The sequence below is a fragment of the Pollachius pollachius genome (assembly GCF_949987615.1).
Source record: "Pollachius pollachius genome assembly, chromosome: 4".
NCBI lineage: Eukaryota > Metazoa > Chordata > Actinopteri > Gadiformes > Gadidae > Pollachius > Pollachius pollachius.
The window spans coordinates 4,387,681-4,402,907 of NC_136937.1; the positions used below are offsets into that span (position 1 = coordinate 4,387,681).

At 46.3% G+C, this 15,227-nt stretch overlaps 2 protein-coding genes across 2 annotated transcripts in view; both read right to left on the reverse strand.

Moving 5' to 3' along the window:
* Positions 1–241: 241 nt before the first annotated feature.
* Positions 242–5,798, reverse strand: mapk12b (mitogen-activated protein kinase 12b). Its single transcript, XM_079735911.1, has 12 exons — positions 5,670–5,798; positions 4,673–4,802; positions 3,834–3,892; positions 3,315–3,426; positions 3,043–3,072; positions 2,878–2,925; positions 2,466–2,580; positions 2,060–2,131; positions 1,771–1,850; positions 1,314–1,392; positions 785–958; positions 242–595 (listed from the first exon to the last, which is right to left on the reverse strand). The coding sequence occupies exons 1-12, from the start codon at positions 5,789–5,791 to the stop codon at positions 531–533; spliced, it is 1,086 nt and encodes a 361-aa protein (XP_079592037.1). The 5' UTR covers positions 5,792–5,798; the 3' UTR covers positions 242–530.
* Positions 5,799–6,584: 786 nt separating this feature from the next.
* mapk11 (mitogen-activated protein kinase 11) overlaps positions 6,585–15,227 on the reverse strand; it is a 15,913-nt gene continuing 7,270 nt past the window's right edge. Inside the window, 9 exon segments of the mRNA XM_079735910.1 lie at positions 6,585–9,266; positions 10,377–10,550; positions 11,545–11,623; positions 12,204–12,283; positions 13,065–13,136; positions 13,433–13,547; positions 13,965–14,012; positions 14,360–14,389; positions 14,918–15,029. Coding sequence (XP_079592036.1) covers positions 9,193–9,266; positions 10,377–10,550; positions 11,545–11,623; positions 12,204–12,283; positions 13,065–13,136; positions 13,433–13,547; positions 13,965–14,012; positions 14,360–14,389; positions 14,918–15,029 — 784 coding nt within the window. The 3' untranslated portion in view covers positions 6,585–9,192.

Genomic DNA, 15,227 nt, shown 5'->3' on the forward strand with positions numbered 1-15,227 from the left:
TCTGCCTCGCTATCTCTCTCTCTCTCTGACTCCCTCCCTCTCTCTTTCTCTCTCTCTCTGCTTCTCTCTCTCTCTGACTCTTTCTCTCTCTATAACAAAAAATACGGACAGCGGACCAGGTTTTGTCTTTTTCTACATTTATTGAGATCTGCAAAAGTAACAAAGTCAACATGGTTCATTTAATATGTATACATGTACAGGTGGAAAACTATAAACAACTATTAACTTGTGCGTGTCTGGATAACGTTTCCTGTGCCTACGTGTGTGCGACTTTGAGCGATGCGTTTGTATGTGTATTTAGTGACACCTTTTCAGTGTGTGTTTGTGAGTTAGTGAGTGTGTACATGCAGCGTTACTGGAAATGTATACAGTGGTTGCGTGTGCGTGTTTGTGGTGTATGCAGTGGTAATGGGACTTTGTACAATGTGTCTGTCTGTGTCTGTGTGTGTGTGTGTGTGTGTGTGTGTGTGTGTGTGTGTGTGTGTGTGTGTGTGTGTGTGTGTGTGTGTGTGTGAGTGTGTGTGTGTGTGTCAAAGTGACGTCTCTTTGGAGTCCCTCAGGGGACTGAAGGTCAGGATCTCTGTGAACGTGTGACCTACGGGAAGGAGAAAGGAAAACACTAAATAAAACTTTCTCTGTTTGGCCATTTTCTCCTCATCCCCGTCTCGCCCCCATTCATACAACAATGAAGTAAAACACGGGTCATGTGACCCCGGCAGTTTTTGCTCACAACCCTCACCCCCACCCTCACCCTCTTCCTACCCCCCCCCCCCCCCCTCCCTACGTTTCCACTGGTCCACGGGCAGGTCGGTGTTGTCCATGGAGTGGTCGTAGGGCAGCGCCTCCGTCTCCTCCTCCGGCTCCCGGAACTCGCTGACGAAGGGCGTGGCCAGGGCCTCGGCGGCGCTCACCCGCGCCTCGGGGTCCAGCAGCAGCATGCGCTCAAGCATCCCAACCGCTGGGGGGGAGAGAGGAGGGGAGGCAGGGGTGAGGACCAAAGAGGAGGGAGGGGAGACAGGGGTGAGGAGGAGAGAGGAGGGGAGGCAGGGGTGAGGAGGAGGGGGGAGACAGGGGTGAGGAGGGAGGGGAGACAGGGCGCGAGGACCAAAGAGGAGGGAGGGGAGACAGGGGTGAGGAGGGAGGGGAGACAAGGCGGGAGGATGCATGGGGGAGACGAAGGGGGAGATGATGGGGGAGGAGGAACGAGGAGGGAGGGGAGACACCGTGGGAGGATGCATGGGGGAGAGGATGGGTGAGGATGCATGGGGGAGACGATCGGGGAGGATGCATGGGGGAGGAGGAGTTTTACGTACCGTTGGAGCTTGCTTTGGAGAAAATGGTGTGCATGTCTCTCTTAGGAATCTTTGGTAAACTTCTGATGTAGTTCTTGGCCTGTTTGAGGAGAGACAGAGAGAGAAACAGAGTGGAGCAGGCGTCCTTAACCTTGACCTACACATACATCAATGATATGTATCACACACAATGCCTATCCCAGCCACACAGACTGTGGGAGCAAAGCCAGGTCCCTTGAAAGTCTGTACACGCACACACACACACACAGTACACACAAAGTACACAGACAAAATGCCTACTCCAGCAAGGCAGTCGATGGGAGCCAAGATTAGTCTCTCGTATGTCCATTAAACACACACACACACACACACACACACACTAGGGTCTTCGATTTGACTGTGAAAGTAGCTGGCACACTGCTATAGTGCGGCGTGGCCAGTGTTTGCGGTGGCCATGGAAACCGGGTCTCCTCCTTACATCTTGGCTCTGGAGTTTCACCACAAAGTCGGCAGCTGGCGTCCCGGTGACCTTCATGATCTCCTTCAGCTGGTCCAGGTCTGGCATCACGCAGGGGTCAAGGGTCATACTGATGTAGAGGTGGTAGTAGTGTACCAACTTTGTTGTGACATGAGACTAGATATTTTCTGGTTATTCATTATCATCATAAAGAATCAACGTAATCGCTTTTCTGGCTTCCTTTAAGCAAGAGGATTCAACTCTTGTTGTTGTTTTACATTCTGGTCCAAAGTTACATTTGAAAGGATACGGTCATTTCCCTTGAACAGAGGCTTTCCTAGCAGCATCTCTGCCATGATGCAGCCCACCGACCAGATGTCCACTGGAAAACACAAACAAAGTCAGACAGGGAACACAGTACTGAAGAACAAAAACAAAATCAGACAGAGATCACAGTACTGAAGAACAAAAACAACATCAGACAGGGAACACAATACTGAAGAACAAAAACAACATCAGACAGGGCACACAGTAGTGGAGAACAAAAACTAAATTCAGACAGAAAACACAGCACTGAAGAACAAAAATAAAATCTGACGGAGACAACGGTAACTCTCATGGAACTCTGCTGCCTCCTGGTGGACAATCAATACTCGAATAACGCGTCGTGTCGAGTGTTTACAAGTTCAGCTACGCGTAAATACGTGTCGACTCACCCGTCTGTGTGTAGTGCATCCAGTTGAGGATGACCTCTGGAGCTCGGTACCAGCGCGTCACCACGTAGCCCGTCATCTCCGTGTCGGCCTGCCTCGCCAGCCCAAAGTCCAGGATCTGAAGGAGAGAGGAGAGACATTTACATTTAGGGCATTTAGCAGACGCTTTAATCCAAAGCGAATTGCATTAAGTATGTTTCTGAGAAGAAAGAGAAACAATAATATTTCGCTGTCGGTACAGTACAAAGTGCCAAGCACTTACAATTGTTACTTACAAAGTACTATTTTTAAGTGCAAGGACGTACAACATACAATAAGTGCGTACATTAAGAGCCAAGAGCAGATACATAGGGAATTTAACCCCTAACCCGGACGGATTGAGCTAGCAGCCTGTAAACATCATTACTGACTGTACCTTCAGCTCACAGTCCGGGTTCACAGCCAGGTTACCAGGTTTAAGGTCCTGTGGTGAAGGAGGAAATGTACTGATCATATAAATTGTCAAAGTTAAGGTGATGAAATACATACAAAAAAATACAAATAAAGATTGCATATTGATGAAAGGTCAAAGTTCACGCACCCTGTGGATGATCCCGGCAGAATGGATGTACTAAAAGGAGAGACAGATGGAGACATAATAAATGACTCAATCATCACAATCAGGATACATGAGATGCAGTTGTTTTTAATGTTTGGACTTTGACTGGCTTCCCATTCATCAGTTCATTGGTCGTTCAATCTGCCTATATCATCAAAACGTTTGAGTTGAATAAACAGACCTTTCAAGAGTGATCAATTAAATTAGGGTTTATGAATCAGTGTGTGTGTGTGTGTGTGTGTGTGTGTACCCACCTTGAGTCCCTTGAGCATCTGGTAGACGAGGAATTGCACCCTCTCCTCTGTGAGCTTCTCTAGCTTCATTAGCTTCCCCAGGTCAGTGCCCATGAACGGCATCACCAGGTAACTGGAGGAGGGGAGGAGGGGAGGAGGGGAGGAGGAGGAGAAGGAGAGGAGGCGGATGAAGAGAGAATTTGGAGGGGGAGGAGGCGGCAGGGAGGAGGAGGAGAGGGGAGGAGGAGGAGGGGAAGAGAGAGGGAGGTGGAAGGGAGGAGAAGGAGGAGAGAGTGGGAGGAGGAAGGGAGGAGGAGGAGAGAGGGAGAGGTGGGGGAGGAGAGTAGGGGAGGGGGAGGAGAGAGGAGGAGAAGGAGGAGAAGAAGAGAGGAAGAGGAGAGAGGAATTTATTGACATGAGATTTGGGCTGTTGATGGATTCATATCAACTTGGGCCTTTTGAGCCCAACTATCAACTGCTGAGTAGACATTATTCTCTTTGTACAAATCAAATGACGTCATGCAGTGAGTGTTCACTTACAAGTCCCGGAAGCGGTCCAGGATGATCTCCGAGGTGAACACATCAAGCAGCCCGATCACCTGTCGAGGGCCGATCAGGTTTAAAGGTGCTCCTACATTAACCAATCACATTTCATTGGTGGCCACAGTGATGGGAATTACATTTTTACCAACCAGGACTTTCAGCATATATTTTTTTACTTATTGTTCAGGGGGAGGATAGTTTAGAAGTGGCCATGATGATCAACTCCCAGCCAAAAGGAAAATGTAAAATGCGTTGATACAGCGCTTTTCTCACCTGTGGCCACTCAAAGCGCTTTACAATTCTGCCTGGCATTCACCCGTTCACACACCGCCGGCGGTGTCAGCCACGCAAGGCGACAGCCAGCTCGTCGGGAGCGGTGAGGGCTAGGTGTCATGCTCAGGGACACCTCGGCACTCGAACTACCAACCTTCCGGTTACCAGCCAACCGGCTCTACCTCCTGGCGACATGCCAGTAGCATGTGGCACTATGGCGTGTGGCAAAAGGTCCTGGGTTCGACCCCCAATGTTGACGGCCTACCTTGAGCCATCCATGAGCGAGCGGCCCCGTATCCGAAGTACCGTTTGCTTCGGAAGAAAGCGACTCTAAATAGTAAATAGAGCAAGACACTTAACCCTAGCTGCTCCTGACGAGCTGGCTGTCGCCTTGCATGGTTGACTCCGCCGTCGGTGGGTCAATGTGTGTATTAACCGATGTAAGTCGCTTTGGATAAAAGCGTCTGCTAAATGCCCTAATTGTAATTGTAAATACTATCGTTATCCGTCCAGTTGTGATAAAGGTTGGCGCGAAGTAGGAAGAGCAGGAGGAGGGTTCCTACGTTCTCGTGTTTCATGTGCTTCAGCAGCCGTAGTTCCCGGTAGGCCCGCTTGGCGAACAGTTTGGACTGGAAGGGTCTGTGGAGCTTCTTGATGGCCACCTTCAGGCCGCTGCGCCGGTCCAGAGCCGAGCTGTGACCAGGAGGGACGGTCAGACAGACAGACAGACAGGCAGACACGCAGGTAGACGAGCAGGGAGACAGGCAGACAGATAGACAGGCAGGCAGACACGCAGGTAGACGAGCAGGGAGACAGGCAGACAGACAGGTAGGCACACAGACAGACATGCAGGGAGAAAGGCCGAAAGACAGGCACACACACAGACACATACACAGAAACACAGAACGGAAGCCACACACAACAGCCACACACACACACACACACACAGACAGTCAGATATTGTAACGTAACAACACATATAGTAGGTTTCTGTAGTCAGAGATTATTGCACAGATTGAATGTACCAAAGGATTAACAGATCAACAGATTAACTGAAATGTAGGCCTTCGAATTGAAATGATGGATCAACACATGGCAGAAAAAATAAATAGTAGGCCTATTGCTATGGCAGTAGCCTACTACTAGAAGTGGAATGTGTGTGTGTGTGTGTGTGTGTGTGTGTGTGTGTGTGTGTGTGTGTGTGTGTGTGTGTGTGTGTGTGTCCAGCAACAGTCTAACAATGAGACGCTGGGGGTTCTTTGTTGACCCTTATGCTGACAATACAATGCCAACTAAGCTCCCTCAAAGCTGGGAATGTGAATAGAAACCAGAGGAATTGTAGGTTTTCATCATTGCCAGGTGAAAACACGCTGCTATTAGATAAATAACGTTTTTTAAGAATAAAATCCATTGGTTGTTGCGTTGACGTTATTCTATCACTTCTGAATGAGTTGTAAATCCTGCAGAACGGGCTGATTCGCAAGAGTATTTTAATGGGCATTTCAATTGTATTTACACATATATTTCTGAATATTTCTCAGTAGTGATGAAGTGACTCACCACACCGTCCCGTAGGCTCCGGTCCCCACCTGCTTCAGGTCTCGGAACCTCTCGGGAACGTCCCACACGGTTCTGTTGACCTCCTGCCGGTAGAACCCGGTCCTCGAGCGCAGCACCGACATGCCGACGCGATGTGACCGCGGGTCCGACGGCGGGTTCCGGGGAACACTAGACTGCCTGCCGAGCGGTTCTTATTCATGTGACTCAAAAGTGCGGTCGTGTTTTCCCCTTGAAAAGCCAAACACAACTCAAAAGCAAAATCAAAACAGGAGGACAGGGGCGCATGACTTCTTCCTGCTCGACTATCAGGCCGGTCTGAACACCCCCTCCCTCCCACCTCTTTGTACGGGGGCTGGCCGGGGCCGCGGGGATGCGGTGGTCTCGGCCGCCCGGGGGGGCAGCCGATGGGTGTGTCGCGCCGTGGATCAATTGTCCGTGTGTGGCTCTCAACATCTGCCCGTTGTCATGAGGAATCAGCTGAGCCCGGACAACAATCCTCAGTGAGGTTTCGATTTAACAGGTTAGGTTCCCACCACCACCCCCATCACTATCACCATCAAGACTATCACGACCACCACCATCATGACTATCACCACCACCACCGCTACCACATTCTGCTTCATCTTCTTAGCCTACTCGGATTTTAAATCTGATGGGCCTGCCACCACTTCGACTTAACACGGTTAAAGTTGTTGATAAGCGTCCTAGTGTCACTTAAACAAACATTTAATTAGAGAGAGAGGGAGAGAGAGAGAGAGAGAAACAGTACAGACACATCAACAGAAAATGTTCACGTCTAATAAACATGGTTAAAGTTGTTGATCAATTACCTAATGTCACTTAAACAAACATTTTTGACAAGAGCGATAACATAACAGTACAGAACAGAAGCCAAAACATCAACTGACAAACAAAAGAATTGGGTGTTTTATTTGTATGCAGCCAAGAATGACAAAGCCCGGAATAATGTCTCACTGCTGAACCCAGCATTGACATTTCAGTTCACGGATTTATGTCTGTGATTGATAGTGTGCCTGCTTTGGACAAAAAAAACTGAAAAACTCAACAAAAGACAAGTCACCATTCATTAAAAAAAGGACACTTCTCACTTTGAACACACATTTACATTCAAGTAGCAGTTGGTCACATATCCACCACCTTTTGACATCAACGTTATCACAAAACACTGGAACATTCAAAAAGATTCAGGACACCGTTAACCTACGCACCTCCACTGAGACAGGGTTTTAATATTTCATACAACTGTGTGAAGTATAAGTAGACATTTGTTTTGAGAGTTAGCTTTTATCTTCATCTTGCAAAATTGGCAACAAGTACAGCAGTAACTCCAGGGTGAACCACAAATAGTAGAATGTGATTATGATGTTGTGTTTGTTTACTAGTATAGGGCTTGTACGTCCTGACATCACAACTCAAAGACTGCCTCCATTTTGGAAGCATAGGAATGTTATTGGTAGTAATGGTGTTTTGGTCATTGTTTAGTTGTTAATCGTGAAATAATTTGTCACTATGGCAAGACGATGTTCAGTCACAGTAGCTTTGATGTAAATTTACGTTGATTTAGGACTTAACATTACTCCAAGTCATCACAAAATGGCGTATGGCCAGTAAGAAAAGCCCATGATGCATTCTGTTGTACAAGCCCTGTAGATATGCTTGTTGATTCACCCCATTAACCCATTTGTACCGGCTGCTGCGCAGCGCAACATTGTATCTACTAGTTACAATGTTGCGCCGCGCAGCAGCCGACACAAATGGGTTAAGGCTCTTATAACTCTAAAGCCATCGGATTTATGACTTGCAGAGCAGAGACAATGCTGTGCTAATGTAATGTTATGGTCGGTGAGTTTGTGCCCTCGTTGAAACATTACAATGGATTTAGTTTATTTTTTTATTCCCTGGTGCCGATTCCGATGCAGGTTAATGAGATTGTTGATAATGAAATAATCAGGGATTGGCTATCAACTGTGTGCTAATGATGGCCCCTCATGATTTCTAAATTAGGTTAAAGTGTTGATTATTAGTCATTGTTTATCCCTTCCTATAAATCAACAATAAAAATAGGGCAAAATGTTTCATTTGTTTGATTGTTTGGATAGTTTCCAAGACATCTTCTTCCCTCATCATCGCTACCTTGGCTTCTGACGGTTAACCCTCATCACTTGTGTATGTATTTACATAAAAAATTGGCACAAACACCCAAAAACCCAAGGCTTTTGGTTGCCATGTTGAACTGAGACAGGGCTGATAAGTAGCTAATGGCGCTAATGAGCTAGCATGAGCGTTAATCAGAGTGCAGAGCCAGAAGCGCGAAGCTATAGGTTATACTGTAAGCTTTTTATGTGTATGCTATGTTCTGCGGCATTGGACGATGTTGATGTTCTTATTAGGCATCAACTGTTTTCTAGTCATTCACGAACAAATGACTTCCCACGAAAAACCACAACTCTCATCTGGTCTAAATAATAACACACAAGTCACATTCTGCGGCCTCATAGTGGATCTTGGTCATAAAGCAGTCCTTTTGCTGATTTGGCAGACGCATCAAGCAGTCAAACGTGTCTTATATAGTGATATATATACTCTTCATAAAATGCATAAGTAATTCATGCAACAATATATCACTGCAACGTGTGTTAGTTAGGAACAAGAACACATGACTGTTTGCTGCTATAAACAAGACCTGTGTGTGTGTGCGTGTGTGTGTGTGTGTGTGTGTGTGTGTGTGTGTGTGTGTGTGTGTGTGTGTGTGTGTGTGTCTGTGTGGTTGTGTGTGTTTGTGTCTGTCTTGTCTGTGTCTGTGTTTGTGTCTGGCTGGCTGTCTGTCTGTCTGTATGTGTGTGTCTATGTGTGATAGTGTGTGTGTGTGTGTGTGTGTGTGTGTGTGTGTGTGTGTGTGTGGTTGTGTGCATGCATGTGTGTGTGTGTGTGTGTGTGTGACTGCTTACGGCATCTGTGTTAAGGTTTTGGGGCTTAGGCCAAGTTCACTTGTAGCTTTGGAAGACCTAGAGTGTGTGTCTAAACTCTAGAGTGTGTGTGTGTGTGTGTGTTTGTGGGGGCCTAGTGCCTTTAGTAAACCGTTGTAAACGCTGTTCCTGGCTCCCAGGGGCCTCCAGGGGCCCCCACGTCCCCTCCGGGCCCTCCCTGTGGAGGTAGAAGCATCGGGGGGATCCTCAGAGACGATCCGTAGTTCCACTGACCGGAACGTTCTCAGTGACCCATCAGGAGTTCTTTGTTGTTGTTGTGGTTGTTGTTGTTGTTGTTGTAACGTACGGGACAACTCGGACAAATTCCAACAAACTGAAATGGGGGTGTTGTTTGAGTGATGGTGTTCAAGGCCAAATAATCGCAGAAAACGGTGTCTCCCCCCCAAAACTGTCTTGCGTGTGGAACGACATGGGGGGCTGTGGTCCTTCTCCGTCTGATTCTGGGCTGGGGAGTGGCGGTGGTCCACAGGTGGTTGGGGAGTGGGAAGGGGGGATGGGGGGGGGGGAGAGCAGTCCTACTGCTCCGCCTGTAGATTGCCTGTTTTGGTACCGGCCCCTGAAGAGTTGATCACCTCCTCAAACACCATCTCTGTACGGGGGGGGGGAGAAAGAGAAAAGGAAGGACATGGAATATGTTAGGACATGTCAAAATGGCAGCAGGGACCTCAATCCTCGGATGCCAGACTTCCGAGTCGAAAGTCGAAGATCTCCCAGCTTTCTTGCGGTATTTCTCTGAGGCACGCCCCCTATTTGCCTTCATCTTTCGGAAATCTGAGAGTAGACCGAGAGCAGTGATGATGCTCTCAACAAAATGGCTGTGCCCGTCAAGAGATTTATTTCTTTGTATTTGTACCACGTTGGTCATTTTAATGTAGATTTTAAATGCTCTTACACACTTGATTACATTGCTACTTTATTCCGGTCACCATTTATACATTGCATGGTCTTGCTGTGTGTGCAATACAATGTAAGGTTGGGTTGTTTGTTTTCGGGCTGGTCTGCTAAAGAGGTATATGAAGCTAACAATGAACAACGACTAGCCAATTTCATGACACAATCACAAATACGAACAGGAACGCTATAAATGCTCCGAGACCAGAAATTACGTCGAAAGTGCAACTCGGAAGGCTGGCGCCGAGGATTCAGGAACACACCATTGGGAAAGCCAGGAAACGGCAGATATTCAAAACGACTTATAGTGGCTTATCAAATGCACACAAAGGCTGTGTTGTGTAGGTTACTGCCATTAGTAAGGCCTAACTACCAGCATGCAATAAGGGAGGCTTGAATATAGGAAGTGGAAGTTCACCAAACCACAGTAGAACCTACGAACTTCCTGTTACCAATATTCGTTCTCCGTTCTTGCAACACTGAGACTCTCTGCAATGGCTTCAATATTGATCGGATGTGCTCGCACCTTTAAGTAGCTTTGAAAGTAAACGTTTTCCCAACTCCAAAGCCAGTAGGTTTTCTCTGTAGTGACAACGCATGTAAATTACCCGCAAGCTAACTTTACCTTTAAAGCTCACTTTAAAAGCGGTTAAGCTCACTTTAATTGTGCGCTGTGTTTTGTAGGAACAAATGTAAATGAGCCACTAGCTAACTCTGGTAGTTTTTATTTTATTTTTTTATTGTTCACTGTAGTCAACTCCAGTGGGATTTCATTTAATTGTATGCTGTCCCTAAGTGGGTGTCGTACCCTTCCACTCCTCTAGCGTGCGGTCTTTGCTCTCCAGCGTCTGGTCGTAGAGCGGGGCTTCTGGCTCGTCCTCTGGGTCGTGGTACTGGGAGAAGTAAGGGTGGACCAGTGCCTCGCAGGCCGAGATCCGGCCGTCACAGTCCAGCACCAGCATGCGCTTTAGCAGGTCCACGGCTGAGAGAGAGAGAGAGAGAGAGAGAGAGAGAGAGAGAGAGAGAGAGAGAGAGAGGTGTAGGGGAGAGAGACAGAGAGAGATGTAGGCGGGGGAGAGGGAATGAGAGGTAGGGGGGAGAGAGGGAATGAGAGGTAGGGGGGAGAGAGAGACAGATGGTTGGTGTCAGAAAGGGCCAGAGATTCGGGGAAGTACTGGGAAGTCACACGGATTATGTGGTCAGAGCTCCAACTATGGAGAGAGGAAAAGTTGGCAGAGGGAAACTGTAGCGTAAAATAGACAGAAACCTCCAGACAATTGTGTATAGAAGATAGACCTGAGGACATTCGTAATAAGGATTATCACATCATCAGCATATAGCTTGAACGATGCATTTTCTCATCTCACTTTACTCTGTTTTAATATATATTTTTTATGAATAAATAAAGAAACTCTGTTTTATTTTAAGTTACCATTAAACAGTTTTACTTAAGCCATCCAACAATGAACAATGCTCCCAGTCCTTAACAATGATGACTGCGACAATTTCTCCGATTCTCATATAATACGGAATCTGCCATATCATCCTACCCCGAACAACCTAACAACAATCAATCAATCAATCAATCAATCAATCAATCCTTTATTTAACCAGGTAAGAACATTTCTCCTGGCACTTTATGTAAGCACTTATGTATTTTGTATTTAGCTATAGTACTTAGTTATGTAGCATCTTATCCTAGCTATCTTTGTTGTATAAGGGTAATAGATTAACCTAGCGATTGTGAGCAATTGGTTCTATGAACATCCTTATTGCACTGACAGTGATATTTGCTTTCTTATGACAAATGTACTTATTGTAAATTGCTTTGGATAAAGCGTCTGCTAAATGCCATAAATGTAAATGTCACATCCCTTTCCCTGTTCAAAAATCTGACAGAGACTAGAGAGTCAGAGAAGGTGAATGTGGTAACAAAAGGCCATTCTGTAAGAGGTTAGTGTCGGGGGTCTTCTCACCCATGGGGTTGGCTCCTCTAAAGATCTTCTCCAGGTCTTGTTGGGGCATGAAAGGCAGTGACTGTATGTACTTCTGAGCCTGCAGACCACCAGGGAGACACGGACAAATCCAATCGGATCAATGACACAGATCAATGACTCTACCAGGGCCCACACTGACCTTATCGATCATTGACCATCAATTAGACAGAGGTGGGAGAAGTGAGATTTGTTGATGTTGTCTGAGAGGGATTTTCCCCCTGGGACCAGAGAGGCCAAGGATCCATAGTTGTTAAAAACAAGTTATTAACTCACACTTTAGGCGTTTAACTATAAATCTGAAATCTACATATTTATTGTTTAGAATTAGAAACTTTTGTTGTTGTGATTTTGGTTCATGCATTTTCTTTCCTTTCCTGAGGAGCAACAGATCAATGGACTATAAGTCAGAAATTTAAATTTTTATAATTTAGAATTAGAAACTTCAGTTCTGTACTTCATGTTCATAATGTTTCTTTACTTTCATGAGGAGCATATTTGACCTTTAGGGAGCGTTTGACCCACTGGCCCTTAAACCGCTGTACGTAACAAAGTAAGGGAATTCAAACTGTCAACTGTTAAGGGAAAATCCCACCCATCATTTCATATTCATCCCATCCCTGCCCCCCCTCTCTCCTCACGTGTTCCGAGGAGATCTTCTGCAGGAGGTCGGGCGTGGGCGTGCCAACCACCTCCATGATTCTCTTCAGCTGGTCGATGTCTGGTGACGGCGGCGGGTCAAGGAGAGAGCCGGCAAAAGCAAGGAGATGAAGGTGACGTACCTCCGTCACACCCACCGAAACTCAAACAACATTTACCTTGGTTTTAGCTTAGCCGTTAGCATTTGACTTGGTTTTAGCCAAGCCGATAGCATTTAACTTGCTGTTGGCTTAGCCGATAGGATTTAACTTGGTCTTAGCTAAGCCGATAGCATTTAACTTGGTTTTATCTTAGCAGTTAGCATTTAACTTGGTTTCACCTTAGCTGTTAGCTTTTAACTTGGGTTTAACAGTTTAACAGTTCAACAGTTTAAACAGTTGATGTTACCAACCAAAAGTATTTCAAAACGTGGGTATAAAGTAGAACTGGCTTGTGTTAGAAAATAGCTGAGAGTGATGTTCTACTTGAACTTAGCCTTTCACTTAACTCTACAGAATCTCTTTGTCTCAAGCGTTCTCAGGACTATATCACGGAATCAAACTCGTGTCAGTTTTTCATTCAGACATGGTATGTGGCGACTTAAACAAGTGAACCTTTTGTGATCTTTGCTGTTCTTCTCCCTTCCACCCCTCACCCCTTCGGAAAGGTCTAGAATTGTGATGCAAATCAGCCAGTGGTCTTGTGTGTGGGTGCGGTCTTGTGTGTGTGGGGGTGTGGTCTTGTGTGTGTGTGTGTGTGTGTGTGTGTGCATCCGTGCACTGCGCGTATTAAGTGCTGAAAGACAACGGCATAATAAGTCCGAACCGACGACGTTTGCAAAGTTTTTCGGGCGATAAGGATACAATCATTTCCAGGAAATAGAACCTTCCCCTTCAGGAGTTCTCCCATGATGCACCCCACCGACCAGATGTCCACTGAGAAGAGAGAAAAACGCGATATAAAAAAACAATACCGCAGCATCCATCTTGTAAGGAAAACACAGCAAACTCTTTTCAAATAACTGAGACAAAGTAGGTCGTCCTTGGAACTCTTCAGTTTAAAGTTTCAAGAAATGAAATGTGTGTGTGTGTGTGTGTGTGTGTGTGTGTGTGTGTGTGTGTGTGTGTGTGTGTGTGTGTGTGTGTGTGTGTGTGCGTGCGTGCGTGCGTGCGTGCGTGCGTGCGTGCGTGTGTGTGTGTGTGCTTGTGTGTGTGTGTGTGTGTGCGCTCACCATTCTGGTTGTAGTGCATCCAGTTCAGCATGATCTCTGGCGCCCGGTACCATCTCGTCGCCACATAGCCCGTCATCTCATCGTCCGTCTGTCTGGCCAGTCCGAAGTCGAGGATCTGAGGAAGAGAGAGACAATGTGAGAGAGAGAGAGAGAGAGAGAGAGACGAAGTAGGGGGGAGAAAGGGAGAGCATCAGACAGGGAGAGAGAAAGACAGGTAAGGGGGAGAGAGACAGACAGACAGAGGTAGGGGGGAGAGAGTGAGACAGACAGGGAGAGAGACAGACAGGTATTGGGGAGAGAGACAGACGGAGAGACAGACAGAGGTAGGTAATGGGGGGACAGACAGACAGACAGACAGACAGACAGAGGTAGGTAGTGGGGAGAGAGACAGACAGACAGACAGAGTTAGGTAGGGGGAGAGAGTCAGAGAGAGAGAGAGACGTTATCCTATCGGTTGCCATAGCGATGGCTCTACGTCAGGGAATGGGTGAAGGGTGGAGAGCTTGTCTGTATCATGACGATCTGATCTCACCCGTAGCTCACAGTCTTCATTAACGGCCACATTACTGGGCTTCAGGTCCTGGGAGAGACATAAAAACAAATGGGAGGACCGCACTTTAATGTTAATGGTGGGGGAAAAAAAACAATGAAAATTCATACGCACATACATATCACGTAGGTGTATGGAAAGGCAAGTTCTAGTATCATAGCAGCAGAACCGAGAAAAGGGATTTATCAGGCCACCATTTTGGATCGTTAACTGCATCGACGGCAAACACAACAAAGAACTCTAATTGGAATGACACCGTTAACTATTAACGATGACACTAGGAAGGAGATTTAGAACTTGACTGGGTTGTAAAACAAACTAAAAATACGTTTTGGAAACGTAACGTGAGCGAAGGGAAGATTGGCGTGATCACTTACTCTGTGGATCAGGCCAGCTGAATGGATATACTGCCGCATGGGTGAGCGAGGGAGAGAGAGAGAGAGGGGGAGAGAGGGAGACATAATGGAGAGAGAGGTCAACAGTGCATTCCAGTTGTTGGCCTGCTTTCTAAAAAGAAGGGGTTCCTTTGTTTCTGGAAGGTCCCACGCTACCACGGCCAGCTGGTCAGAGGACAGCCACAGGGTAATCTTAAACGCCAATAATCAGGGATATTGATAAAGGTCTATTGATGAAAAAGAGTTTATGAGAGAAAGTGTTGGTGTGTATGAGAAAAAAAGAGAACAAAGGTAGATACATCATGTTTCATTATTAAAAATACTTGAAATATGTAACGTTCTATAGATAATAATATAATAATGAAATGTAGAAACAAAATGTCTCATCAATTGATTCAATTAGCAAATATTGTATAGGTTCGTATTAAATCGAAGGGACATTAATTTACCTTAAAAAAAAATTATGTATAATTATATAAAGATATTTTTCCAAAGTTTACTTCCAAGTTCCCTCGGAAGAAATGCATGATGGGTAATTACCTTCAACCCCCGGAGAAGCTGGTAGATGAGGAACTGCACGTGCTCGTCCGACAGCCGCTGGAACTTGACGATGTTGTTGAGGTCGGCCCCCATCAGGTTGGTCACAAGGTAACTGAAGGGTCGGATCAGTAAACGCAGAAGTTCATGTGTGCGTGTGGAAGTTCACACGTACGCAATTGACACACACTGGGCTGAACTTGGCCACCTGCTCGTATGTGAGGAATATAGGACAAAGCAAACAGCTGCAGAAATACTTTAGTGAAACCTCATGCTCCTTGGGTGAATGCAGATGTAACAATATTGCATTGCA